General features: G+C 50.7%; 1 protein-coding gene across 2 annotated transcripts in view; it reads right to left on the bottom strand.

The window, feature by feature from the left end:
* The window catches only part of abca2 (ATP-binding cassette, sub-family A (ABC1), member 2), a 65,361-nt gene that overhangs the window by 4,159 nt on the left and 34,815 nt on the right, over positions 1-26,387 (bottom strand). Inside the window, exons 7-43 of one of the 2 annotated variants that reach the window (XM_072707828.1) lie at positions 25,226-25,402; positions 24,922-25,143; positions 24,063-24,409; positions 23,623-23,782; positions 23,086-23,214; positions 22,564-22,731; positions 22,033-22,129; positions 21,702-21,875; positions 19,504-19,606; positions 19,121-19,235; positions 17,102-17,292; positions 16,233-16,383; positions 15,319-15,523; positions 14,980-15,138; positions 14,661-14,841; positions 12,994-13,206; positions 11,748-11,944; positions 10,651-10,830; positions 10,321-10,532; positions 9,891-10,011; positions 8,340-8,615; positions 7,940-8,158; positions 7,720-7,822; positions 7,119-7,444; positions 6,734-6,947; positions 6,506-6,611; positions 6,309-6,420; positions 5,851-5,911; positions 5,104-5,278; positions 4,676-4,791; positions 4,327-4,474; positions 3,394-3,517; positions 3,179-3,311; positions 2,459-2,579; positions 2,021-2,199; positions 1,144-1,285; positions 516-650 (exon numbers count right to left, since the gene is read on the bottom strand). In XM_072707828.1, the coding sequence (XP_072563929.1) occupies positions 516-650; positions 1,144-1,285; positions 2,021-2,199; positions 2,459-2,579; positions 3,179-3,311; positions 3,394-3,517; positions 4,327-4,474; positions 4,676-4,791; positions 5,104-5,278; positions 5,851-5,911; positions 6,309-6,420; positions 6,506-6,611; positions 6,734-6,947; positions 7,119-7,444; positions 7,720-7,822; positions 7,940-8,158; positions 8,340-8,615; positions 9,891-10,011; positions 10,321-10,532; positions 10,651-10,830; positions 11,748-11,944; positions 12,994-13,206; positions 14,661-14,841; positions 14,980-15,138; positions 15,319-15,523; positions 16,233-16,383; positions 17,102-17,292; positions 19,121-19,235; positions 19,504-19,606; positions 21,702-21,875; positions 22,033-22,129; positions 22,564-22,731; positions 23,086-23,214; positions 23,623-23,782; positions 24,063-24,409; positions 24,922-25,143; positions 25,226-25,402 (6,192 nt within the window). Of the gene's footprint in view, positions 1-515; positions 651-1,143; positions 1,286-2,020; positions 2,200-2,458; positions 2,580-3,178; positions 3,312-3,393; positions 3,518-4,326; positions 4,475-4,675; positions 4,792-5,103; positions 5,279-5,850; positions 5,912-6,308; positions 6,421-6,505; positions 6,612-6,733; positions 6,948-7,118; positions 7,445-7,719; positions 7,823-7,939; positions 8,159-8,339; positions 8,616-9,890; positions 10,012-10,320; positions 10,536-10,650; positions 10,831-11,747; positions 11,945-12,993; positions 13,207-14,660; positions 14,842-14,979; positions 15,139-15,318; positions 15,524-16,232; positions 16,384-17,101; positions 17,293-19,120; positions 19,236-19,503; positions 19,607-21,701; positions 21,876-22,032; positions 22,130-22,563; positions 22,732-23,085; positions 23,215-23,622; positions 23,783-24,062; positions 24,410-24,921; positions 25,144-25,225; positions 25,403-26,387 lie in introns of both variants that reach the window. The other variant, XM_023840707.2, reaches the window with a different exon arrangement.

The raw sequence follows: 26,387 nt of genomic DNA on the forward strand, positions 1-26,387 counted from the left end.
AGTGCAAAGTACAATGTTTAAGGTTTTTAAGCCTTATTCACGGTACACTCTCAACATTAGTTTTACATATTACTATTATTATTCATTATCATTAATTATTAATCACTTCCACTTAAAGCCTCGCCACCCTGTCATACTTGTAAGTTATTGTATATTGTATGCATATTATGCACTGCTTGTACATTGTATACATTGTATGTATATTGTCTGTTATTGTTCACTATTCTGAAGTTTGCTATGTATTGTTCTTCATAATATGTTGCTTAAGACTGCAGTGAGTTAAGCGAGCAAGTATGTCATTGTATTTCTACTTCTACAAATGACAATAAAGCTTTTGAATCCTTGAATCCTTTGAACATGATCTGAGGGAATTTGAGCTTATAACACCAGTGTGCGGCATTTAAAGGTAACTCACGCTCTGGCTACACTGCCCTGCTGTCACATGTAGCTGAGCTTGTGTGAGGCATTGCCATGGCTTCACATGCAGTGTTCCGCCTGTGAGCGGCTGCCCTTACCAGGAATATGAGGGAGGGGAAGCCGATGAGGGCGATGGCAGTGGACAGCTTGCGCTTGTTGCCTGCACTGTAGGTGCCTGCTGGCTTGTCTGCATACTTGGACAGGTCCAGCTTCTCTAAGGCCCACTGGACCACCTGACATGAGGGAGCATCACAGAAACATGATACTTTACAGAAAATCATATATATGCTGTGTTGCATAACAAGAAGCAGTTAACCTTTAAACCTTTAAGCTAAAAGACCAGAATAGATTTTTTTTCATACTGGAAAGTTCACCATGATAAAAAGAACATGTACATTTGAATTCTCTGCTGTCACACCCTGCCGTCTCTTATTTTATTGCCCCCATGCGGGGTACAGGCATGGGCAGCATTGCTGTTTTTGGCGCTTTGCACAAGGAGTCACTTTATAACCCCCGCGTTCCCCTCAGATTTTTCACAAACTAAATAAATAGCTAGCGATTAGCAGGAGATGATCGTAGCTAACTAGCTGGTTAGCAGAACATGCTGCTTCAGAATCTCCGAAACAAAGAATGCATTTATTTAATACATAGTGTAGTGACTGTTTGTGGCCAACAGGGGGTCCCGCACAAATGTGCAGTTACAGGCTGTGCAGTGGTCCTGCTCACCCTCTCCTCATCCTTCCAGGGAATGCCCCTGAGGCGAGTGTAGAGCTCGAGGTGCTCTCTGGCGGTGAGGTCCTCGAAGAGAGCATCAAACTGGGGACAGTAACCAATGCTCTGCTGGACCTTCAGCAGATCCCGCAAGATGCTGGACAGAGACAGACAGACAGAAAGGGAGATGGACCAAAAGAAGAACAAAGTGAGAAGTGTGTGTGGCCCCCAGAATTTTTTTGTGGCTGCTGTGAAAAAAGATTATTAAAAATTATACAGATATATAAACATGCACTTTTCCCGGCAGACAAGACAGCAACTGACCAGCCCTCTGTAAGAAAGACACACTGCAGACCCAATATGCATATGCTGATAGAGAACGGACACCGATAACAGGGGCTTGTAGCCAAAATATAGGCCTGATTTAATAGTTATTTTGAAAGCTTTTATACATCCTTGTAATGCTTTGGGCGCATGCCAGCAAAGATGGTTGTGTTTGAAACCAGCATCAGCCGATGGACGCCACCTTCATCACACAGACGAGGTTTCAGTCATCTTGTGTGCAAAGCTTAGTTCTCGCGCAGAGACTCTTCCCAACATCCAGCGCGTGCCGACACACACAGCCAGCGGGATTCACAGCCCCCGGAGTCAGGCTAAGTGATATATTAAAGTGTATGGGTCGTGTCACCGAAACGGCTAACCAATCATTCAAGTAATTCAGCTTGTCCACCAACCTGCAGTTTCTGAGGAATATAAAATTTGACCTGTCACCAAACAAGCTGAAAGGCATTTTTGTCTGAGCTCTTTGGTTATGACGCCCTGGTCTACGAGAGCCACATCGGAGGTGATGTGATGATGGTAGAGAGACAACACGGACCCACAGCCCTCCCACCTGTGACCTCCGATGAAGGCCTCTCCTCCCGTGGTGCTCTCATCTCCTGTCAGCATCTTGAAGGTGGTGGTCTTCCCGGCACCATTCACCCCTAGCAGGCCAAAGCACTCTCCTGGACGGACCCCCAGGCAGAGTTGGTCCACCGCCAGAATACGGCCCATCCTCCTGGACTTGTACACCTAGCAGCAAACACAGTGTTGAAATCACAGAACAAACCTACAAAAACATCTCAAAAGTTCTTGTCATATTCAAGCTTGAAGGTACTACTCCCTGAAAACCCCAGTTAACTGCAAAACAAACCTTGCTGAAGCTGCCTGTATCACTCGGGAACCACCTGCTAACTCCAGCGCAGATCTTGGACAGGTTCGCTTTCTAAAACCCTGGTAAAGTCAAGTGCAGACCTTGACGAGTCTGTCTCTCACTCTCTCAGGCACCCACCTTAGTGAGGTTCTCTATCTTCAGCATGTCGTTATCAGCATCCCCTCTCAGCACCCTCCGCCTCTCGCACGCCACATCGACATCGTCATCCTCCGCTGGTTGGCTGTTCACAGGGATCCTCCTGGGATGATTTAACACCACTGCTTTGAACACACTGGGTTTTTATGAGTCCATGGATCCTCTATTTGTTGTCTTTGAAGCCATGGCTCCTCATTAATTTTCCTTAGGAAATGATCATTATGTAATGATCTGCTCCCTGATGCTGACTCATTCTTCTGTGGAGGTTTAATTCCAGCATTTTCCCCCTTTTTTCTCCTGCTGAGTTTATGTTCTTACACTCCTCCTGGGAAATTATTCGTAACTCTTTGATCATGAACAAAATACTCTGAAAAGTAAAAATTTGTCTGACATCTTGTTTTGTTTCAAAGAGGCCCCAGATTATTAATAATCAAACACTCTGACCTCAGAGAGAAGAGACACACTGATAGACAGACACAGTCATACAGACAGACAGACAGACAGTCATACAGGCATCCATAAGACAGACAGATAGACAGATACAGTCATTCAGATGTCCCGATGACAGACAGACATACAGAAAGACAGACAGAGGCAGTGATATGATGTCCGGATGACTGACTGACTGACATACAGATGACAGACAGACAGTCACAGTCATAAAGACGTCCAGATTACAGACAGAAAGACAGACAGACTCACTGGGGTTTCCTGAAGAAGTTGTATTGGCACATGATGGTGATGAAGAACCCCACAAAGCCTTCGATGGTCATGGCCACCAGCCCCCTGGCCACGATGTCCCACTCGAATGGTGACTTCATCTTATCAAACTGACCTAAAGCAGAAGCCCTGAGGTTTAGCGGAGGGGGCAACACAGCAACAGGTTTCCCTGCACCTGCGCCTGAGGCCCACATTACCTATCTTGGCGTAGTACTCATTGATGTATTCATTGTAGGCCATCTCCATCAGTCCATGACCCAGGTTGTAGTTGGGGAAGATGAGGAAACAGGACTTTAGGTAGCTGTTCACCACCTTCAGGTCCTGAAAAGAAGTAAATTACACATATAAGGTATTGCCTAATGCCAAAAAGCCCAAAAGAGGAATGTGTGTATGCTGCAGCATCCAGAACTTATGTTTGCAACAAGAATTCCATAAGCATAAGGAGTGCTCCCGCACACCCCGTGCAGCCTGGACACGGAGAGGTGAGGAGTGTACCCGCACACCCTGTGCTAACTGGACACGGAGAGGTGAGGAGTGTACCCGCACACCCCGTGCAGCCTGGACACGGAGAGGTGAGGAGTGTACCCGCACACCCTGTGCTTCCTGGACACGGAGAGGTGAGGAGTGTACCCGCACACCCTGTGCTTCCTGGACACGGAGAGGTGAGGAGTGTACCCGCACACCCCGTGCAGCCTGGACACGGAGAGGTGAGGAGTGTACCCGCACACCCCGTGCAGCCTGGACACGGAGAGGTGAGGAGTGTACCCGCACACCCTGTGCTAACTGGACACGGAGAGGTGAGGAGTGTACTTACACACTCTCTGCCACCATGCTGGTGCATTTGCTTCTGTTGTGTATGCTTGAGTGATTCTGTGTCCAGTTCTGTGTTTTTCATACATTACTTTTCAGATTCTGTGTTTTGTGGTTAGTGATTTAGGGAATGTTTCTGATAAAGAGATTTATGGGAAACATTCCCAGAAAACAAACAAGACGAGAAGCATATATTATCTTTTGTGGTTTGTTATTGGAGGCCTTGCCGGAGCATCACAGGGAATCGGGATTCTGAGAGCATGCCAGCTGTGTGGAGGCATGACGCAGGCGCCTGAGGTCACAAGGGGGTGGGGCTTCACCTTGTCATGCTCGAACAGCTGCAGCAGGAAGGTGGCCACCGTGGCTGTGATGCCGATAAAGAGGTTGATGACGATGAGGAAGACGTAGGCTGTGCTGGGCACCTCAAACCAGAAGGACGCTGGGTACATGATCGGAGTGATGGACCAACTGCAGAGAGCGGGATGTGGCCATCAGACTGTCGTCACGGTAACAGTAGGGCCAATCGGAACACTCCAAATTCTAACATACATAAACTCCTTTAGAAATCAGAAGGATTTCTACTACTTTTATTGTTCATTTTCTTAATCAGCTTTCCAGTTCTGTTGAGATTTAAGGTGAGTGTCTAATCGGTGATTTAAGGGGACTCACCCGTACAGTAGGAAGAGTGACAGGACAGCTGGGAAGTTGGTGGGGGAGGTGTACGCAGGAAGGTCGAACACGAAGAGAATGAGGACGCAGCAGGTGGCAGGGACCAGGTAGTTCAGCTGGCAGGGGAAGGCACCAGTGAGGTCAAACGGCGGACAGAAGCGGGGTGCTGATGCGGCGCAGGCATGCACATGCACACGCACGTCGCAGTTCCTGCACCGCTGTGTTTGCGATACAGTCTCACTGTACTTAAGGATCTGTCGCCAAGCCACCGAAACCCAGACAGAGGAAAATCAATCGCAAACAAAAAACGATTCTGTCACTTTGATGGTATTAATTTAAAGCTGACAAGTGTTTCAAAAAGCTCAAGCTTGCTGCGTGTGTCACTACCCCCAACACACACACACACACCCCTCAGTCTGCTCCCTCACCATGTCCCAGATGTAGTTAGCCAGCCAGTAAATGACCGGGTCGCAGCCGCTGACAAACTGCAGGTGCTTAGCCTTAGTGGACTTCTCGGCAACAAGGAAGACGACGAAGCTGGCTGGCACAAAGGACATGGCCACGATGATGAAGATGGCGATGACCACATCGGTGCCCTGCAGTCTGGGGGGGTAACAATGCCTGATAAGCATGAGGGCATTGGCTCCCATTTAGACGAACAAAGGGATAAAGTTAGTTCATCAACAGGGCTTGAGAGACAAGTTCATTCAAGTGTGCTTCAAATGATCATGTACATCAATTCTCCATAGTTCAGTGACACAGCACACATTCTCCCGAGTCCTCTGAATGTTCCCTGACCCACATCTCACCCATCACAACCTTGTGACAAGAAGGACACAGATTCTTAAACAGCAGAATACCCCAGCTTTAGACATGCTCCTGCTGCCTGTAGGGGAATCCCAGTTCAATTCCATTTCAATGCAATTTATTTTTATGCAGCGCTTTTTACAACAGAGTCTCCCCAAGGTACGAGTCTGTGACAATCCATTACTACATAGTCTGTACAAAATGGTGCATGAAACAGAAAAAAACGAGAAAGAAGGAATGTCAGAAGACAATGGAGGAGAGGAACCAAAAACTCCCAAGTAAAAAGGACAGAAAAGACTCTTGGGGTCTGCATGTTAACGAGGGTCAGGGTGACGGGCACAGAGAGGGCAGGAAGGCGGAGAGCGTACAGGTAGTCCAGGGAGAGACTGGCGCTCGTCCGGTTCATGGGGTGGTTGGTCACTGTTATGCCTGAAAAAACACGAGCAGGTCACAGGTCAGACACTGAAGCTACAGCTCCGGAATGAACCATTGCCGTCGAACTGAAACGAGGCCATTTGTAAAGTATGAGTACGGGTAGAGGTACAGTGGAACGCTTCAGTTTTCATATCTCCCATCATGCTTTCTTTTAAGACATGCATAGACTTATAGAGGTGAGAGCGAAGCTGGGGGCCTGAGCAGAGGGTCAGCCATTTATCCCCTTGGGGTATTTTGGGGTGGGGTAAAGGTCTCGCTCAAGGGCCCAATGATGACACCAGTCTGCTGACCTCCAATCATAGACCCAGTGTCCTAACTTGCTGAGCAACACACCCCCCATACCACCCCCCTAAAGTGATGCCACCCGACACTCCCTGGTACCCTCCCTGACCGTAAGCTGCAGGGTTTCCCTTGCTCGGGGGTAGGTTGGCCCGCAGGATGGCGTTGTTCAGCACGTTGAGATAGGTGGGCATGCTGTGATATCCCTTGTTGTTGTACAGCACCTGCAAAGGGAGGAACAGCCCAGTTACCAAATGATTGGTTGTGTCAGTTTGATGGGTGAGCATGAGAGCAACTGGCACCACGAACCTGGGCCGAACGCCGCACTGCGATTTTGCGCACCATGGGTGGGATATTCTTCCCAAAGGAAGCTGGGATGGACTTCTGGATATTCCCCACTGTGATCCCCCCATACCTGCAACAGAGATGGTGCATCACCTTCATGCCCCGCCTCTCTGATTTAAGCCCCGCCCCTCCCCCATTCGAGCCCTGCCCATTGGCCTGCCTCACCCCTCCCCATCAGTGCGGGGGCATCACCTGTGCAGACGGAGGCGGTCTGACGTGTACAGCAGGTACTCAGACACGTTGCGGCCGGTTATGTCCACCAAGATGTCCCCCGTGACCACCTTGGTGAGTGGCGGCCTGCCCCCGACACCGCTGGGGCACGAGAAGCCCGTGCCCTGCATGGAGCAGATGCAGCGCACTGGCTCGTGGATACTCTGCGGCAGGGACGGTGCCGACGTCACCGTCTCTGGGGACGCAGGACACAGTGGTTAGTCTCTCACGTTAGGGACAATGCAGAGGCCGGTTGGAGCATCTGCAGGAATCTTTTTATGGAGACGCAGGCTGATATCTATTTCTTCACAATACTACTAGCTACTAGCCTATGGAGAGCAGGGAGGCTGTCGGTAGTAAGGCATACCGTGAACGGTGGTGGGGGGGGCGGCAGTGTAGTTCCAGGTCCCATCCTCGTAGCCTGGCTCGGGGTCATCGGAGGGCGCTGGGGATGGGGGAGGGGGCACGAAGTTGGACAGGGGCACGCCCTGAGTGAAGGAGTCCAGGCACATTGAGTCAAAGTAGCGTGCTGCCAGCGTTTTGGCGTTGTTGGCGCTGGGGTTGAGGGTCTGTGCCAGTTGGTCCAGCGTGCTGTTGAAGGGGGTCTTGAGCACGCAAGTAGCCCCCACACCCGAGGGCAAGCGCAGTGTGTTGATGATCTTCTGTGGGTTGGCGTCTGCGGAGAGCTTGCTCCTGAGAGTCAAAATACGGTCATGCATCCATCTCCCATAACTAACCACTCACCTAGTACAGGGTCACTGTGATGCTGGAGCCCATCCCAGGATGCACTGGGAACACAGGCCAGTACATCACAGGGCTCACACTATCAACACTAACCTGGGCAGTTCAGAGACAACAGTTTGCCAAAATGAATGTTTCTGTGCCACAGGAGGAGCCCATAGTCTTCAGGAAACACAATGATGAGGTTTTTGGTCATGCGAAGGACAGGCTGGATGCTGCCGACTGACCTGTACTGGGCGCGGTCCTCGTTGGCATAGGGAATAAAGTTACCCCTCGGCTGGGTGTAGTTGTGGTACTGGGAGGGAGATAGAATGAGGGGGGGCAGGTCACCTGCAGAACAAAGATGATCCAGATCAGAGGAGCACGTGTCAGCAGAGTGAGCAGCACATGAAGGACAGAAATGAGAATAAAGGGCAGTAAACAGCAGCCCGGAGTGCCCCCCCCCACCTATCTCGGGCACGGACAGGGCGACGGTCATGGCCACGCAGACGAAGAAGGCAGGCAGCATGATCTGTGAGAAGAGCCCCTTGGTGTTCCGCTTGGCGCAGTGGAAGCGCTTGACGATGAGGCCGTGGAACTGCCGCAGACGCAGCCACCAGCCCTCCAGCTTGAAGCTGCCCTGCCCCTCCAGCAGAAGCGGCACATCTGCCAGGGGGGGCGGCACATCTGCGTGAAGGGGTGGGGAGAAGACGGCAGGCAGCTTCACACTTCTGCATGCGGTGTGTGTCTTGCTCTACAGCCTGGTCTGACTGTACCCCCCAGAGATACTGCACGCCCCAAACCCCCCTCAGTTACTCTCTGTCCCCCCACCCCCCAGTCCTCCTGCAGTGGCCCCCGGCCACCTCACCCTGAGTGCTGGCGCTGTCGGGGTCCTGGCTGTTATTGAAGAGAGGGCAGTAATCCCCGTAGAACTCTGAGTAGAGGCCGCCCTCGTCGCCCCGCACGGAGCCCAGCGAGGAGGCCGAGCGCAGCGAGCTCAGGCTCTGGCTCAGCTGGGAGCACATCACCAGGTTGCTGAGCTCCACCTCGGGCCGAACGGTGCCCCCTGCTGGCTGCACCTCACACTGCGGCCCGGGCAAACAGGAGTTCTTTCCCGCAGAGCTTCCGGGGGAGTCCTTCAGATCTGCGGGGGGGGGACAAACTGCTCAGTGAAAAAGCATAAACATCCCTGGGCCAGTGCTGGGCAGCCTGGCAGGCCCAGACGGCACGTGCCCATGGACAGGTTAAGCACAGGGAGCCCTCTAGTGGCCTCTATGTTAATAATCAGTGTGAAATGTTACGTTACCAGTGGCTAAAAAACACCCCACAAATTTTATATCCCTTTGCCCATTAACAACTATATGCTGATCATTAAACCTAGAGTTTCATTTTCTTTGTTTATTATCAGTTGTTTTTCTGACCCTTAATTTCACTTCCACCCTTAATAGCCTCTTGCTGCTATTTATTCCTTCACTGACTTTTTTGTCGTGTTTTACTGCCTGTTTGATCTTATTGCTATTTCAGTGTTTACTGTGATCCATCTCCTCTGTCCCACTGCCTCAGTGTTGGCATTTTGTGATCATGTCACTGTTCTGCTAATCTGATCGCAGATTGTAGTAATGACAATAATAAGATATTTAATCTGTAAAGCACATTTGTTACACCCAATATTTATTTTATTTTTTACAAATAATAAAATAATAATAATAAGTCCCTTCGGCCGAGACCGAGATATTCCTTTGCTCCCACAGCTGCTGAATGAGGAGTAGACAGACAGACACACACACACACACACAGACAGACAGACAGATACACACACACACACACACACAGACACACACAAACATATAGACACACACACACAGACAGACAGACAGACACACACACACACACACACACAGACAGACAGCCACAGACAGACAGACAGACAGACAGACATAGACAGACAGACACAAATAGACAGACAGACAGACACACAGACAGACACAGACACACACTCCCACACTCAGCAGAGCTGGGCCGCTTCACTGCACAGAGTCTCCAGCAGACCAGAGCTTTATTTTAACGTCTACCTTTCATGGATATATCTGCACAAACCTGCCATTTCAGCAGGGATTTAAAGAAGAATATGCATTTAATGGTGGTATAATTCCGTAGGGAACCAGAGCAAGGCTGCAGTCCAGCTCAGAGTCATGAACACCTCCAGATATTCAGTGATACAGGAAAGCAGGAGTGGGAGAAGAAATGCAGTCACCTGACTCTCCTCGCCAAATCAAACGGCGGCCACAGCTCACCTTTATCAAACGTGTTTGTTTATTATATGGTCATGTGAGACAGACAGTAGATTTATAATTATAACTTATTTATTGTTTCTAACTGCACTAATGCCCCCGCGCCCCCCTCCCGCCCTACTGCTCACCGGCATCGCTGTTCTCCAGCGACTGGTCCTCCTCAGACACCTTGAGGAACACTTCTTCCAGCGTGGTGTCCATCACCCCAAAGCTGGTTAGAGCCAGGCTGTCCAGATTCTCCTCCAGAGCCTGAGGTGAGACCACAGTCTTGAGACAACTTGTGGGTTCATTTTATATTTGGAAGACGTCTGTTAGGAGACACTGCAGACTTTGAGCAGAATCATCTCACCCACTCTACCATGACCTCTGCCCCCCTGTCCACATGCCTACCCCCCCCCCCCCTCTTCTTGCCTACATCCTGCCTCCATCATCTCCCTTCAGCACAAACCTAGAAGACCGTCATCACCGCCCCCTGACCACCTTCATAGGCCATCCTTACATATTCCCCCAAAACATCAAACCCCGCCCCCTGGGCCAACCCATCATTTCCCTCTGTACCTGAAAGAGCCTTTCGAAGCACCCCTTCTTGATGGCCTCCGAGGGCAACACATAGGACAGCTCTGTGTTTGAGTCGGACACCAACAGGCAGGAGGCCACGAACTGGCGGATGAAGTGGGTGACCCGGGCCTCAGAGCACGGAGACAGAGAGGAAGGCGGTGCAGAGGATGGCGACAGGGAGCAGGGCTGGGCAGCAGGCTGGCTGCTGGGGTCTTCTGCGCCGCACACAGCAACAAGGGAGGCAAGCGAGCACATGGGAAGTAATTATGAGGAGATAAAATTATGAAGGGATGAGGAAAAGCGCCGAGGCAGCTGCAGCAGCCCACGCACCAGTGGAAGGCGAGTCACTCTGCTTCTTTACTAAAGTGAGCTTGTAGCCGTCGCCGTAGGTGCTCTTGAGGAAGAGTGGAGAGCCGCAGCACTTGAGCTTCCCGTGGGAGATGATGGCGATGCGGTCGCCCAGCAGATCGGCCTCGTCCATGTGGTGGGTGGAGAGCAGGATGGTGCGGCCTGTGCGGGGGGGACAGGAGGCTCACATCATAGCCCCACACTCACGAGCACAGAGGCTCACAGTGAATCCAGTCAGGGCGCAGTGTCTCTTTGTCATTCTCCCACAACTGTTGGTTTCAATTAGCCATAGCAAAGCTTATTAAGGGGCAGCGTGTGGCTCAGTGGGCTAAGCCTGTGTGCCTGTAATCACAAGGTTGCTGGTTCAAACCCAGCCTCAGAACGTCTGTGGGTCCTTGAACAAGGCCCTTAACCCCCAGCTCCCTGGGCGCCCCAACAGGTGGCTGTCCTTCTACAAAGAGCAAGTTGAGGGAGGCGTAAAAACAATTTCCCCACGGGGATCATTAAAGTATCAATAATTATTAGTAATCCTGTTCCAGTGTGCCGAATTACTGTGGAAGTGGAACATATAACCATAGAAGACTGAGGTAAACGAAGACAGGATGTCAGAATCAGACATGCTGAGCTCGATGTGTCTTACTGCATCATCACCACGGCCTGGCACTATTACAGATCAGCCTCAGTGGTCACCACCTGCTTCTGCGACCACCTTGAAACATGTCTGTGTGTGTATCACATGTGCATGTCTGTGTAAAACATGTGCATGTGTCTATCACATGTATGTGCATTGCATGTGTGTGCATCACATGTTTGTGTATATCACATATGTGGGTGTGCATCTCATGTATTTATATCACATGTGTGTATCACATATGCATATGTGTAAATTGCACATGCGTGTATCACATATGTGCGTAATGCATGTGTCTATCACGTGTATATCACGTGTGTGTATTACGTGTGCATCACTTGTGCATGTGTGTATCATGTGCATGTGTGCATCATTTGTGCGTGTGTGTATATCACTCACATGTGTGTGCATGTATATCACATGTGCGTGTGTGTAAAACAGGCCTCACCCTGCTTGTACTTGAGGATGAGGTCCCAGATGGCGCGGCGTGCGTACGGGTCCACGCCAGCTGTGGGCTCGTCCAGGATGACCGCGCGAGAGCCACCCACGAAGGCAATTGCCACTGACAGCTTCCTCTTCATGCCACCCGAGAGCGTCTGCACCAGGCTGTGCCGCTTGTTGGACAGCTCCAGGTCCTCGATCATCCTGACACCGGGAGCAAGAAGCCACATGGACATTGGTACATCACACAAGCTAACTACTGTTCGTTTCACTTCCTGTAATGCAAGTGAATCTACAAGGCAAGGCTTACCCAGTAAGTCTAACCCAGGAAGCCTAACCCTAACCCTAATCCAAGAAATTTAACCCAGGAAGCCTAACCCAGGAAGCCTAATCCAAGAAACCTAACCCAGGAAGCCAAACCCTAACCCTAAGCCAAGAAACCTAACCCAGGAAGTCTAACCCTAACCCTAATCCAAGAAACCTAACCCAGGAAGCCTAATCCAAGAAACCTAACCCTGGAAGCCTAACCCAGGAAGCCTAACCCTAACCCTAATCCAAGAAACCTAACCCAGGAAGCCTAACCCAGGAAGCCTAATCCAAGAAACCTAACCCAGGAAGCCTAACTCTAATCCTAATCCAAGAAACCTAACCCAGGAAGCCTAATCCAAGAAACCTAACCCAGAATGCCATACCCATGAAGCCTTACTCAGAGAGGCAGACAGGAAATCAGAATACAGCAGAATACCGCCGGTCGGCCTAAATGCCAATAGTTACATTTATTTGTTTATCAGATACTTCTGCCCAAATCAGGGTACAGGTGAGGGCAGCCTGGGCTCAGAGAGCAGCATCAGCTAAGCACACAGAGCTCCCAAAACAGCTGAGGTTAAGGCTCTCGCACAGGGGCCCAACAGCGGCATGATTATTCTGCCAACCACGAGATTCAAACCCACAACCTTCAGGAAACAGGCACAGATTTATAAGCCACTGAGCTGTACATTTGAGTATCTAAATTTATATGGCTGGCATGCCTGGGGGTGGGGGGGCAGCCAGGTGACCTTGGACCCCCAGAGGTGCTCCTATCCTAAAAGTCTGGCCTAAAAGCCCTTTGTTCATCTCCTTTGCTGCCTTCCAGACTTTTCTGCTTGTAAAGTATAAGTGTGTTTTCAGAGGTGTGTGCTGTGGGGTAGAGCACTTTTAAAAATACAGAGAATAAAAAGGAAAATACTGATAATGTAGGTGGGGGGGTGACGCACTTGTCCATCTCCTTGCGGATGTCCTCCTCGGCCATGCCCTTGAGGCGCGAGTAGAACCACAGGTGTTCCTCTACGGTGAGCTTGTCGAAGAGCACGTTGTGCTGCGGGCACATGCCCAGGTTCTGCCGGATGCGTTCCATCTCTGTGCGGATGTCGTGGCCGTAGATGGTGGCAGAGCCTGATGTGGGGGGGAAGAGCCCCGTCAGGATGGACCTGTGAGAAAGTGAGCAGTCAATACTGGAGAAGAAAGGAGAGGCGCGGGTGAGGAGCAGACCCGGGGGAGACATGAGCAGTCAATGCTGGTGGTAAGGAGAGGGGCATGGGGGAGGAGCAGACCCAGGGAGATGTGAGAGGTCAGCACCAGAAGAGAGGGGAGGGGCGTGGGGGAGGAGCAGACCTGAGGGGACACGAGCGGTCAGCACCGGAGTTGAGGAGAAAGGCGTTGGGGAGGAGCAGACCTATGGGGATGTGAGCGGTCAGTGCCAGAGGAGAGGGGAGAGATGTGGGGGAGGAGCAGACCTATGGGGATGTGAGCTGTCAGTGCCAGAGGAGAGGGGAGAGATGTGGGGGAGGAGCAGACCTATGGGGATGTGAGCGGTCAGTGCCAGAGGAGAGGGGAGAGATGTGGGGGAGGAGCAGACCTATGGGGATGTGAGCGGTCAGTGCCAGAGGAGAGGGGAGAGATGTGGGGGAGGAGCAGACCTATGGGGATGTGAGCGGTCAGTGCCAGAGGAGAGGGGAGAGATGTGGGGGAGGAGCAGACCTATGGGGATGTGAGCGGTCAGTGCCAGAGGAGAGGGGAGAGATGTGGGGGAGGAGCAGACCTATGGGGATGTGAGCGGTCAGTGCCAGAGGAGAGGGGAGAGATGTGGGGGAGGAGCAGACCTATGGGGATGTGAGCGGTCAGTGCCAGAGGAGAGGGGAGAGATGTGGGGGAGGAGCAGACCTATGGGGATGTGAGCGGTCAGTGCCAGAGGAGAGGGGAGAGATGTGGGGGAGGAGCAGACCTATGGGGATGTGAGCGGTCAGTGCCAGAGGAGAGGGGAGAGATGTGGGGGAGGAGCAGACCTATGGGGATGTGAGCGGTCAGTGCCAGAGGAGAGGGGAGAGATGTGGGGGAGGAGCAGACCTATGGGGATGTGAGCGGTCAGTGCCAGAGGAGAGGGGAGAGATGTGGGGGAGGAGCAGACCTATGGGGATGTGAGCGGTCAGTGCCAGAGGAGAGGGGAGAGATGTGGGGGAGGAGCAGACCTATGGGGATGTGAGCGGTCAGTGCCAGAGGAGAGGGGAGAGATGTGGGGGAGGAGCAGACCTATGGGGATGTGAGCGGTCAGTGCCAGAGGAGAGGGGAGAGATGTGGGGGAGGAGCAGACCTATGGGGATGTGAGCGGTCAGTGCCAGAGGAGAGGGGAGAGATGTGGGGGAGGAGCTGGCCTCAGGGGTAAAAAACTTTTATGTTTGACTTTATGAAGACAAACAAATTTTTGCCCAGAAATTTCTTTGATAATTATGGATTTGCCCAAAAAATAACTGTCCAGGCTTCGGGTAGGATACCAATAAATGCAGTAAAAAGGCAAAAGACACATGAACAAAATCATATACATGGTTCCTGACATACACAGACATACAGACAGACACCAACACACACACAGACACGTAAGCCTCACATGGTGGTGGTCTTGCCGGCGCCATTGTGGCCCAGGAAGGAGACCACCTGATTCTCGTGGAGGTTCAGGCTTAGCTTGTTGAGAGCCAGCTTGCTGCCCGTCTTGTAGACCTTGGTCAGCTTGTCGATGCACACCACCAGGGGGAGGTGGCTGGGCTCCTCCTCGATGCCCCGCGTCTCTTCTGGAGGAAGGATACAGAGGCCTTCACACTCTGCTTTGTGACCCTCATCCCCTACCCCCCCCCCCCCAGCTCAAAGCCAGTGGATTCAGCTTCACCATCAAAGTGAAAAGAGGTATGGGGGGAGCAAGGGGGACGCACCACTCCGCCGGTGCTCCATAGCACAGGCTTGGTCCTCCTCCATCACGCTGAGCCTGGTTCCGGTCCCCCAGGGCCACTCCCATGTCTCGACACGGCCACTGCCCAGCCAATAGGATTTCTGGAGTGGGAAATACCAGGGCCGGGGCAGCCCATACATTCCTGCGGGGTGAGAGGGGGGGCATGAATGTCCTGTTTTAATGCTTTAAGAAACATGGAATTCCAGTAGAGTGTAAATATAAAGGAATATGTGGTTTACATCTGAATCAATGTTGTTGTCATTCCTGCTCCAAGCTGCACCTCCTAGTGGTGAGGAGATGCAGCTGGCATGCAGGACCTCACCTGGATGCACAGCCTCGATGTACCAAGTGAGCACTCCGTACACTGTGGCGTCAATGATCAGCATCACCATGGAGAGCAGCAGGTTGAAGTCATCACCCTCTACTGGCGACTGGTTGATAGTGCGCCACTGGATTCCCACCCCAGCCACCTCATAGAGGGCGAAGTACTTGGAGCCCAGGCCAAAGGCGGTGGTCGACATCAGAGACTGTAGAAAGAATGTAGGCAGGATGAGAGGAGTTAGAAAGGAGACAAGGAGAGGAAAGACAACTTAAGCCAGCGGGGGAGCCCCCCCCACCAGCGTGACAGAAGCTCTTCCTCCTCAGCGCTGAGCCCCAGATCTGACCTCCAGATTGTGTGAGCATTCGAGACTCCCACACAGATCAGGCGGCCAGGATGGTAACGGAAGGCCAAAAGCACATTTACGGATGCTGGAAGAATAACATTCAAGCTACAATCACATTGAAATATAAGCTGCAAATACAGAATGTCCATCCACCTTCCGCAATACCCATTTTTCATCCAGTTTCATCCATTCTCAGGGGACAACCTGAAAGGGACGACAGTCCATCGCAGCGCAGACCCTAAATGGGACATCGGTCCATCACAGAGGACACCCTGAATGGGACGTCAGACTGAGTCTGCACTATCATAGTGCAGACTCAGAACAGGATTTTACTTCATCACAGGGAACACCCTGGATGAGATGTCAGTCCATCACAATGGACACCCTGGATAGGACATCAGTCTTCACACACACAACACAACCACCATGCTGATATTGCCCATCCCCAATACTAAAATGTCAAATGCACTCCCTGCCTCCCCGCATTCCTCCTTCTGTTCCTTCTCCCGTTACTCCTAGTGTTCCTCCCTGCCTTCCTCCCCCTGACCCTCCAGGCGCGTCCCCAGCATACCGCGATGCACTTCTCGAAGGCGGTGATCCGGTCATGGGCCACCTCCTCCCGTATGGCCACGTACATGTAGGGCACGTAGCTCAGGAAGTAGATGATGCCCCCACAAGCAGAGGCCAACTTGGCCTTGGAGTAAATCACAGACACCAGGAAGCTGGGGGGGGGGGGGGCATAGAGATTATGAAGCAGCTTTCACAGCGATGCATTTAGAAACAGTGTTACAGAGTCATTTCACAAGGGTAGCTGGCTTGCTAGCTTGCAGTGAACTGAAAGTAAAGAACCATATTCAGAAATAAAACCATCCATCTTCCATGTAGCCTGTCTAACAGAGGGCTGCAGGAGCCCGGGGCCTATCTGAAGAATCACAGGAAAGAGGCACCCGGAATGAGAGGCCAAACAGACACACAGAATGGGCAATTTAGTGCAGTGTTTCTCAGCCCAGTCCTCAGAGGACCACAGACAGGCCACATTTTTGCTCCTTCTCAGCTCCCAGCCAATCATAAACACCAAATACCTGGTGCAGGTGTGATGGAAGCTGGGAGGGAGCAAAAACGTGGCCTGTCTGGGGTCCCCGAACACCATGTTGAGAAGCACTGATTGAGAGACACCGATTCCCCAAACTACATGTTTTCGGACTGTGGGGAAAACTTTGGCAAACACAGGGAGAAGCAGCAGACTGCAGATTTACAACAGCCCTAGCAGCAAGTGGCAAGAGCACACATCTGTCTGTCACACGTACTGTATCTATACAGGGTTCTTCCCAACAAAGCATTAGAATATAAAGAGCAGAAAAGACCACTTCTGAGATTTTCTGGTAACCCTCCCCCCCCCCCCCAGCCGGCTACCCAAACAGGCTGCTCTTTTCCTCTCACCAGAACATGATGGTGGCAACGGCATAGACAGTGAGGAAGAGCCAGATGATGAAGGGGTCGCTGTGCATGAGCACCCTGCCGTACTTGAGGATGGCGGTCAGTGCCGTCACGGAGATGGAGAGCTGCACAAAGCCGGTGATGAACCAGGCCACCCAGTGCACAGCGTTGTTCAGCCCCATCATCTTCATCACCTGGGGGGGTGAAGGCGAGGGTTATGGACCAGTGGTGGGTGAGAGGTCGTGGATACCAACAGCTGGCAAACACTTGCAAGTTCATTTTACTTTATTTTATATAGCGCCTTTCACAACACAGTCGCCACAAGGTGCTTGACAAGAGTGTGTGACGGTGCATTATTAGCACATTTATTTTAAACCGTGAATGGGAAATAATACCAGAAAAAAAAATCATAGCAAAAAAAAAAAAACATTATAAGTAAGAGGCCAGTTGGTAACAACAGCGGGCAGCGTTCTCATAAGGGGAAAAAAGAAATAAAGAGAGTGACATACTGAGAGACAGAGAGAGCGAGAGAGAGAGCGAGAACAAGAGAGAGAGAGAGAGAGCTTTAGAAAGAGATGGCCGAGGGCTTCAGTAACACTTCAGTAACACGCCTACATGCCCACACACAGATGGCTTCAGCAAACACACACATCTACAAAGGAGGTCTCTGTGCTTTAATGCAGTGCGATCTGAACTCAACAAACCTGACAAGAACAAAACTGTCAGGCAGTGTCACTATCGTGGTTCTTGGGGACGTCCCCACAAAACCTGCATGACACACACACAACAACACACACACACCTACAAAGGAGGTCTCTGTGCTTTAATGCAGTGCGATCTGAACTCAACAAACCTGACAAGAACAAAACTGTCAGTCAGTGTCAATATCGTGGTTCTTGGGGACGTCCCCACAAAACCTGCATGACACACACACAACAACACACACACACCTACAAAGGAGGTCTCTGTGCTTTAATGCAGTGCGATCTGAACTCAACAAACCTGACAAGAACAAAACTGTCAGTCAGTGTCAATATCGTGGTTCTTGGGGACGTCCCCACAAAACCTGCATGACACACACACAACAACACACACACACCTACAAAGGAGGTCTCTGTGCTTTAATGCAGTGCGATCTGAACTCAACAAACCTGACAAGAACAAAACTGTCAGTCAGTGTCAATATCGTGGTTCTTGGGGACGTCCCCACAAAACCTGCATGACACACACACAACAACACACACACACCTACAAAGGAGGTCTCTGTGCTTTAATGCAGTGCGATCTGAACTCAACAAACCTGACAAGAACAAAACTGTCAGTCAGTGTCAATATCGTGGTTCTTGGGGACGTCCCCACAAAACCTGCATGACACACACACAACAACACACACACACCTACAAAGGAGGTCTCTGTGCTTTAATGCAGTGTGATCTGAACTCAACAAACCTGACAAGAACAAAACTGTCAGTCAGTGTCAATATCGTGGTTCTTGGGGACGTCCCCACAAAACCTGCATGACACACACACAACAACACACACACACCTACAAAGGAGGTCTCTGTGCTTTAATGCAGTGCGATCTGAACTCAACAAACCTGACAAGAACAAAACTGTCAGTCAGTGTCAATATCGTGGTTCTTGGGGACGTCCCCACAAAACCTGCATGACACACACACAACAACACACACACACCTACAAACACATGACACAGACATGCATGATAGTACAGGTAACAACTGGAAGACGCACACACATGTGCGCGCACACACATACACAAACACACACACACAACAACAGACACACACCCTGGCAGACACATAACAGACAGACACACACAGAAACACACACGACAGACCCATACACACAGACACACATCCTGACAGACAAACACACGATACAGACAGACAGACAGACAGAAACACACACATGCACGCATACAATAACAGAAACAGATAGACACGCACACACACATACCAGACAGACAGAGACACAGACACATGCAGACACACACAGACTCACCTCTTTGAGTCGGTGCTCCTTCTCCGCCACAATGTGCTGGATCATCATGGCCACTGAGTAGACCCAAGAGATGACCATGCAGAGCGGCATCATGTGCTCTATCACAAACAGGAAGCTGGAGACCATGAGGGGAGGGGGGCATGTTAGTGGGAGTTGCCACTGAGGCCTCGACAGCAGAAAAAGGCCAGAGCAACCTCAGAGAGCGAAAAGCATGGAGGCACTGAGATACAGGCCAGCTGTGCACAGGGTTCAGGCACCGAGCACAGCTGACACAGCAACAGAAGGAGAGAAGAAACCAATGTGACATGAGGCAATGGAGAGATCATGAAAGTGCCAGCAGAAAGAAAGCCTCCAGAATGCAGAAGCTGAGAGGTCCGCCTTACTCGTCCCGCGTGTAGCAGGGATACGGGAACATCTGCACATAGTTCCCCGGTTCCACCACGTCGTGGCCCACAAAGGTGTTGATGATGGCTCGTTCAATCATGTCTGGGGAGCAGAGCAAAGTAATCGCATTAGAGCAGAAGCTAAGGCGCTGCCTCCAGCTCCCCCGGTCAGAGGCTTGAAGGTTCCAGCATTAAAATACATGTTAGCCAGCTGCCCAGGGCAGAGTAAACCAAGCAATCTGGACTCAAAATAGATGCTGGTCCAGAAACATCATCACGTGAGTCAGAGGCCTTCCTTCCATGGAATAACCAATAAAGTCTGACAGAGGAATCTATTTAAATTTACGTAGGCAGGTGATGTTCTTGCAAGAGCCACAGATTGATAAATCAAGAATGATTCTGCATCAGCTTCACACAGTGGAGATCTCACACAGCTTTCTGGGACTATAAACACGCATGAATTGCAATAAGTACATATGCAATGTAAAAATAAGGCTACTGCAGTGGTTAGTGCTGTCACGACACACCTCTGAGACCAGGGTTTGAGTCTCTGCCATGGCTCCATGTGGGCGTCTGCATGTTCTCCCTGTGTCATCATGGGGGGGGTTTCCTCTGGGTACTCTGGTTTCCCCCCACAGTCCAAAAATATGCTGAGGCGAATTGGAGTTACCAAATTGCCCATAGGTGTGTGAGTGTATGGTGTGTGTGAGTGCATGGTGTGTGTGAGTGTATGGTGTGTGTGAGTGCATGGTGTGTGTGAGTGCATGGTGTGTGTGAGTGTATGGTGTGTGTGAGTGTATGGTGTGTGTGAGTGTATGGTGTGTGTGAGTGCATGGTGTGTGTGAGTGCATGGTGTGTGTGAGTGTATGGTGTGTGTGAGTGTGCCCTGAGAAGGGTTAGCACCCCATCCTGGACTGTTCCCTGCCTTGTGCCTGAAGCCTCCAGGATAGGCTCCTGTGACCCTGAACACCATAAGCGGTTAGAGAAGATTGGTGGGTGGATGGATGGAGTGTAATGATTGAAATCAACTCTGATAAACAAGATGAATCATTCATTTTTGTCCTCCATTTCTGGGAAAATCTCTCATTTGGCAATAGCAGAGTAATCTAGGAGAGCGATTTCTGGAACAAATTACAAAGTGGGTTCCTGAGGAATGGTGTAGTCATTGGAAAAGGGGTTTCCTAATTAAATGTTTAAACACCTCAACAGAAGCCTGATGACTATCTGACACAAAAATTAAGGGCAAGAAAATCTAACTAATTAATTAAGAAAAATCCTCACAGAATTTACAGAAGGCTGTGATTTCTGTGCTTATTTGGGTAGAAAAGAGGATTTGGCTTACATCCAGGTACGGTTCGTACATGGATGCTGCGCTTTACTGTACCTCAGGATAAATCTGAACTGTTAAATCAATTTGCGGTCTTTGTCCCATTCATCTTTTCAAATATTATTGGAGAGAAACAGCTCTCTTCTGCAGCTAAGAGTCCTGACTGCCTCCATTCAGATTAAGGGAGGAATCACAGTAAAAGTGTCCTCCCCAAAATAAAAACAAAATACACCAAAATCAATACAGCATTGTCACGGACCCTGAACCACATACAGTGGATCCAAATCATGCTGGGGAAAGAGTCGCATGCCAGAACTGGATCTGCTTCACAGAACATCATATAAAACGCAGAATAAAGCATTAGCTTCCAGGCTGCAGATCAGAACGGACACGTGAGCCAAATACATAAATAACTCCATTGCTAGCTACCGAGGTAGAGCATGGTGACTGCGCGTGGGAGGGCAGCGCTTTTCATATCAGGAGCCCAGAGTATCTGCTAAAAGGAGCGCTTCCCTTTCCACCAAGCAATTGGGGATTTGAACTGGTGACCTTCTGATTTTGAATCGTAAACCACTGAGTCTCACACCGCCCTGACAGCTCATCATGCTGTCCATGAGAAACACAGGCACACATATACACAGGTGAGAGTTTATGGGGGTCACAGCACAGGGACATCCAGTGCCCAGTGCCCCTGGAGCAGTTGTTGCTCAGGGAACCAATAGTGCTACGATTAATCTGCCAGCCATGGGGAGTTGAACCCATGAACTTCCATACAAGAGCATAGATGGAGAAAGCTAAGCTGCACACTGCTGAGCCGAGTGTTCGTGCCACCGTTACGCAGGCCAACTGTGCGATGAGATCAGCTGCGTACCCTGAATCCACACGAAGCCGTACAGGAAGTAGAACTTCCCCCCAGTGTTGGGTCCAGGCCGCCAGTAGGCCCGGCGGATCTCATTGGTCTTTTCGGTGAGGCTGGAGTTCTGCCGGACCTTGTAGAGCACATGGGGGGGCAAGGTGCCGTCCTTGTTTGTCTGAAATATCACGCCTGGAGGGGGGCGACAGGCATTTAACTCTGTTACGGATCTTCCGCTCTGTGGTGCTTGAATTGTTTCAGCAGAAATTCCACCTGCCATCAACAGTGGCGCCAGTGCACCCCCCCCCCCCCACCCCCCGTCCCAGAACGAGGACGGGTGGATACTCACTGGCGAAAACAGACACGTTGTCCTGGTAGGCTTGGTTCAGTGTATAGTTCACAATGCTCTCCTCATCTGGGAAGCCTTTGAAGATGTCCACACTAACCTGTTACCAAGGAACAGTAGATGATAACGTGTTCAGATGTCCTACAGCATTAGTGCTTCTGATATTTATTCATTTTGTAGAAGTTTTCTTTTGATTCAAAGTCATAAAAATTCATCCATTTATAAAGATGAATATTTATTAAAGCAAATTAATGACATTAAGGGTACAATGGCAGGACCGCCCAGGGATTAGAAATGCACTCTGGTTACGGGTCTTGAACCCTAATTACTTGTGGGCAAGGGTAAAGCTGCTGACCCACAAATATGAAGTGAAAGTTACCAAGCTGAGTGACATCCTGTTTTTGGGCATGATGGGCTGGAGGAGCCAGCGAGCCGGGGGATTCAGGCCCAGTGACGGATGCTTGATGACTTAAATACATGCACCGGTGCATCGTGGGAGCTTGGCCTGTCCAGATGGTGCAGGAGGAGGCTGACCTTAGACATGAAGCGCGTCCAGCCGCAGGCGGCGTTGTCGATGGTGTCCAGCTGCTCCAGCAGGCTGCTGCTGTTGGGAAGGGTGAAGTTGCCCTCCAGAAGACGCGTCACAAACTCATTGTCAGTGGCGTTGAGCAGCTCAGGGTGTCGCCGCAGGTCGGTGATGAACTGCAGCCGCACAGAAAGAGAGGGGTTGCAGGGCATACACAGCCCACAGATGCAAATTTACCACTCGTTTGCTTAGAATAATTGGGTGTTGGCAACTGAAGGCTGCATTACAATTAGCTGGGTACGCTGCGGACACCAGTTGCGGAGGTGTGACCCCACACCGTCCACGATTACGCTCCGTATGTCAAACCCACTAGACTATGCAAATTCAATTTAGTTTCCACTCGGCTCTCAGTCCAATTCCTGAAAGCAATGAACCAACAGAGAGCAGACTGATGGATTCTCCACAGTCAACCAATCATGTTTGATGGTTCCAGTTTCATTGGCTGCATGAGTGCCTGCGCAGTTGCGTACCTGCTGCAGCCAGGCCATGTGGTTGTGCAGCTTCCCCTCCTGCAGAAAGGTGCGTAGATCTGCTGAGATGTTGAGCCACACACGGGCATAGTGTGTCACATTGCCCACGAAAGCAAACGTCTCGTTGGCCTGCAGGGCGGCGACAGCACGTTAGGTAGCCTGCTACACAGTGACACTATGCTGCTCCCCTTATTATTATTTTTTCCCTGTTTCTGACCCCCCAGCCCTCATTACCTGCCAGTCAACCCCAGAGACCCTTACAGCTTTTGGAAACAGTTGTCACCTAAGCAGGCCATCAAAAATGCCTGCCAGGCTGGTGTGTTCCCCACACACCCTGTCCCTATCGACATATAGACCCACTGCATGATCTGAATGGTATTCTGTGACCAGCTCCCAGCATGCAACAGCATGGGTGTGGCTGACAGAGAGGGGTTTGTCAGTTAAAAATTGGTACAGTCAGCACAGAATCTCAACGTGAGTTATTTAATGAACCTGCTTCTTCCTCATGCATGGCAGGGAGTACAGGGCAGCACTCACCTTCTGGATGACCTTGTCAACCTGTGAGCCAATCGGGGAGTAGAGGATCTTGGGATTTGTAGTCATCAGGTGCACCAGAAGGCCTAGGTTCCGCTGCTCCTTGCTGGTGAAGCCCAGCGAGCTCATGTTACCCCGTTTCAAAGCTTCAGGTTTGATAATTCTGACAAAAGAGACAGTTTGTTCAGGATTAACACCTAATATAGGGAGCAAAAGCCCACCTTTGCCATATAATCCCACAAGCGCGATTATAGAATTTTTTAAAGGTGGGGGACATAAGAGGAACCACAATTCATACAGAGGGGCCAACTATATCATTAGCCAATGTGCTTTAAATCAGTGAGTGACAGGAGAGGGACCACTCCAGGGGCCAATCAGTTTTCAGCTTGGACCAGTGCCCTTGTGCCACGCCCCTGAACACACCCTCCTGCCACCCCGCGTACCTGTTATTCCCACACAATATGGGCTGTAGTCCCGCCCACAGCTGTACAAATGCAGAGAACTGAGAGCGTGGGTTCTCCCCCTCCGTGTCGCCACCTGCAGGCCCGCTGGCATCCTCGTTGGGTACGTCGGTGGCATTCGGGCCCCAGGAGGTCGCATTGGGGCTCCAGGTGGTGGTGTTGGCTGGCAGCGGGGCCTGGTGGCCGGCGCAGGCCCCTTTGGGCAGCAGACGAGCCAGGCCTGACAGCAGGTCCACATCCCGCAGCAGCCGCTCCACATCAGCCAGGTCCTTCAGCAGTGCGCCCAGGTGGGAGGGCACCCCGGACGTGTTCACCTGTTCCAGGCGCAACTGTAGGGGGCGATGGTGAGGGGGACAATGGTAAAGCTAACACAACAGCAACATCTGGGGCATAAGAGGGGCCAAAATTCATACAGAAGGGCCAACCTTATCATTAGCCAATGACATGTTTTAAATAGGTGAGTGACAAGGGAGTGAGCACTCTGCTGGCCAATCAGCTTTCAGCTGGGCCCAGTGGCCCCACCCCTGTATTTCCTCATCAAAAAGCGGAAGCAACAGTTCTGGCAACAACTACCAGAGCAATGTCAACATCAATGACAGGAACAGCAACAAGTGCACCCAAACGGGAGCTATAATGGAAGTAGCATCAACAGGCTTCAACAGGATCCACAGGAGCAGCAGGATCAACAATGTCAATAATGGCATCGATAAAAACAGCTAGGACATCAACATGGATTTAGCCACACAAGGCTAACTTAAGATACATTTGGGAGTATTGATCAGTCATGCTCTGTCCTCCTCTCCCTGCTGAGCTCTGTCCCAAACACCTCCGCTAACGGTACCTTCTCCATGACCGCCCGAGTGTCGATCTGCTCCCTCAGCTCCTGGCTGATCTGGCTGAAGCGACGCGCCCGCAGGCCCTCCCCTCCACTGCACACTGCGCTGCGATATGCCTGCAGAGCTGCCTGTCGCTCCTCAGGGACCAATAGGATCTTGGTCAACTCGCTGCTCCCACCCCTCCCGCAGGTCAGCACTTCCAGCATGGTGGCAGTGAGAAGAACGCCCTGAAGGGAGATAGGTGTCACTGCAGCATCACCATGACACAGTCAGCAAAGTCACAGAACCAAGGAACGTGGGCCAGCTTACCTCCATCTCCTGGAGGTCCTGGAGGTCATAGCTCTTGCCCTCTGTCCCTCCACCGAGGCCCAGTGCCTGGGACATCAGCCTGAGCAGGGCCTGCCGATGGGCCGCTTTACTGGGCTCCTGCAGGGCCTTGTGAATCAGCCCCCCCTCCAGGCTTCTCCAGCCTTCAATCAGCTGCTCCTGCGAGGGTGAATGACATAATGTGCATGCACACACAGGCGTAGCTAATACAGAGAAATGCAGTGCGATCACCAGTGCACACATAGATGGGGCTGTAACACAGAGGTGCAATGTGGCTCGCCGGAATACACAATATAGCAGTAATGAAGAGACACTGTGTGAATTACCGCTGAAGCAGAAATGAAAAGGCACTGTGTGAATTACTGCTGAAGCAGAAATGAAAAGGCACTGTGTGAATTACCGCTGAAGCAGAAATGAAAAGGCAGTGTGAATTACCACTGAAGCACTAATGAAGAGTCACTGTGTGAATTACTGCTGAAGCACTAAGGAAGAGTCACTGTGTGAATTACTGCTGAAGCAGAAATGAAAAAGCACTGTGTGAATTACTGCTGAAGCAATAATGACGAGTCACTGTGTGAATTACTGCTAAAGCAATAATGACGAGTCACTGTGTGAATGACCACTGAAGCATTAATGACGAGTCACTGTGTGAATGACCACTGAATCATTAATGAAGTCACTGTGTGAATTATCGCTGAAGCACTAATGAAGAGGCAGTGTGAATTACCGACGAAGCACTAATGAAGAGGCACTGTGTGAATTACCGCTGAATCATTAATGAATTCACTGTGTGAATTATCGCCGAAGCACTAATGAAGAGGCACTGTGTGAATTACCGCTGAATCATTAATGAACAGTCAATGTGCGAATTATCGCTGAAGCACTAATGAAGAGGCACTGTGTTAATTATCACTGAAGCAGTAACAATGAGGTCCAGTTTAAACTGCCAGTGTGTATATACCTACTGTGTATCATTAGTCACTAACACACATTACAGGTGCCTTGAAAAAGTACTCAGCTCACCACTATTTTTCCACATTTAAAAGGGTCGCAGCCTGGATTTTATTTTAAATTGGAAGTTTTATTTGTGAGCCACACATGCATCTTACCAGAGTAGCCACAAAAAATAAAAATGATAAGCTAC

The sequence above is a fragment of the Paramormyrops kingsleyae genome, chromosome 2, assembly GCF_048594095.1.
Source record: "Paramormyrops kingsleyae isolate MSU_618 chromosome 2, PKINGS_0.4, whole genome shotgun sequence".
NCBI classification, from domain to species: Eukaryota; Metazoa; Chordata; class Actinopteri; order Osteoglossiformes; family Mormyridae; genus Paramormyrops; species Paramormyrops kingsleyae.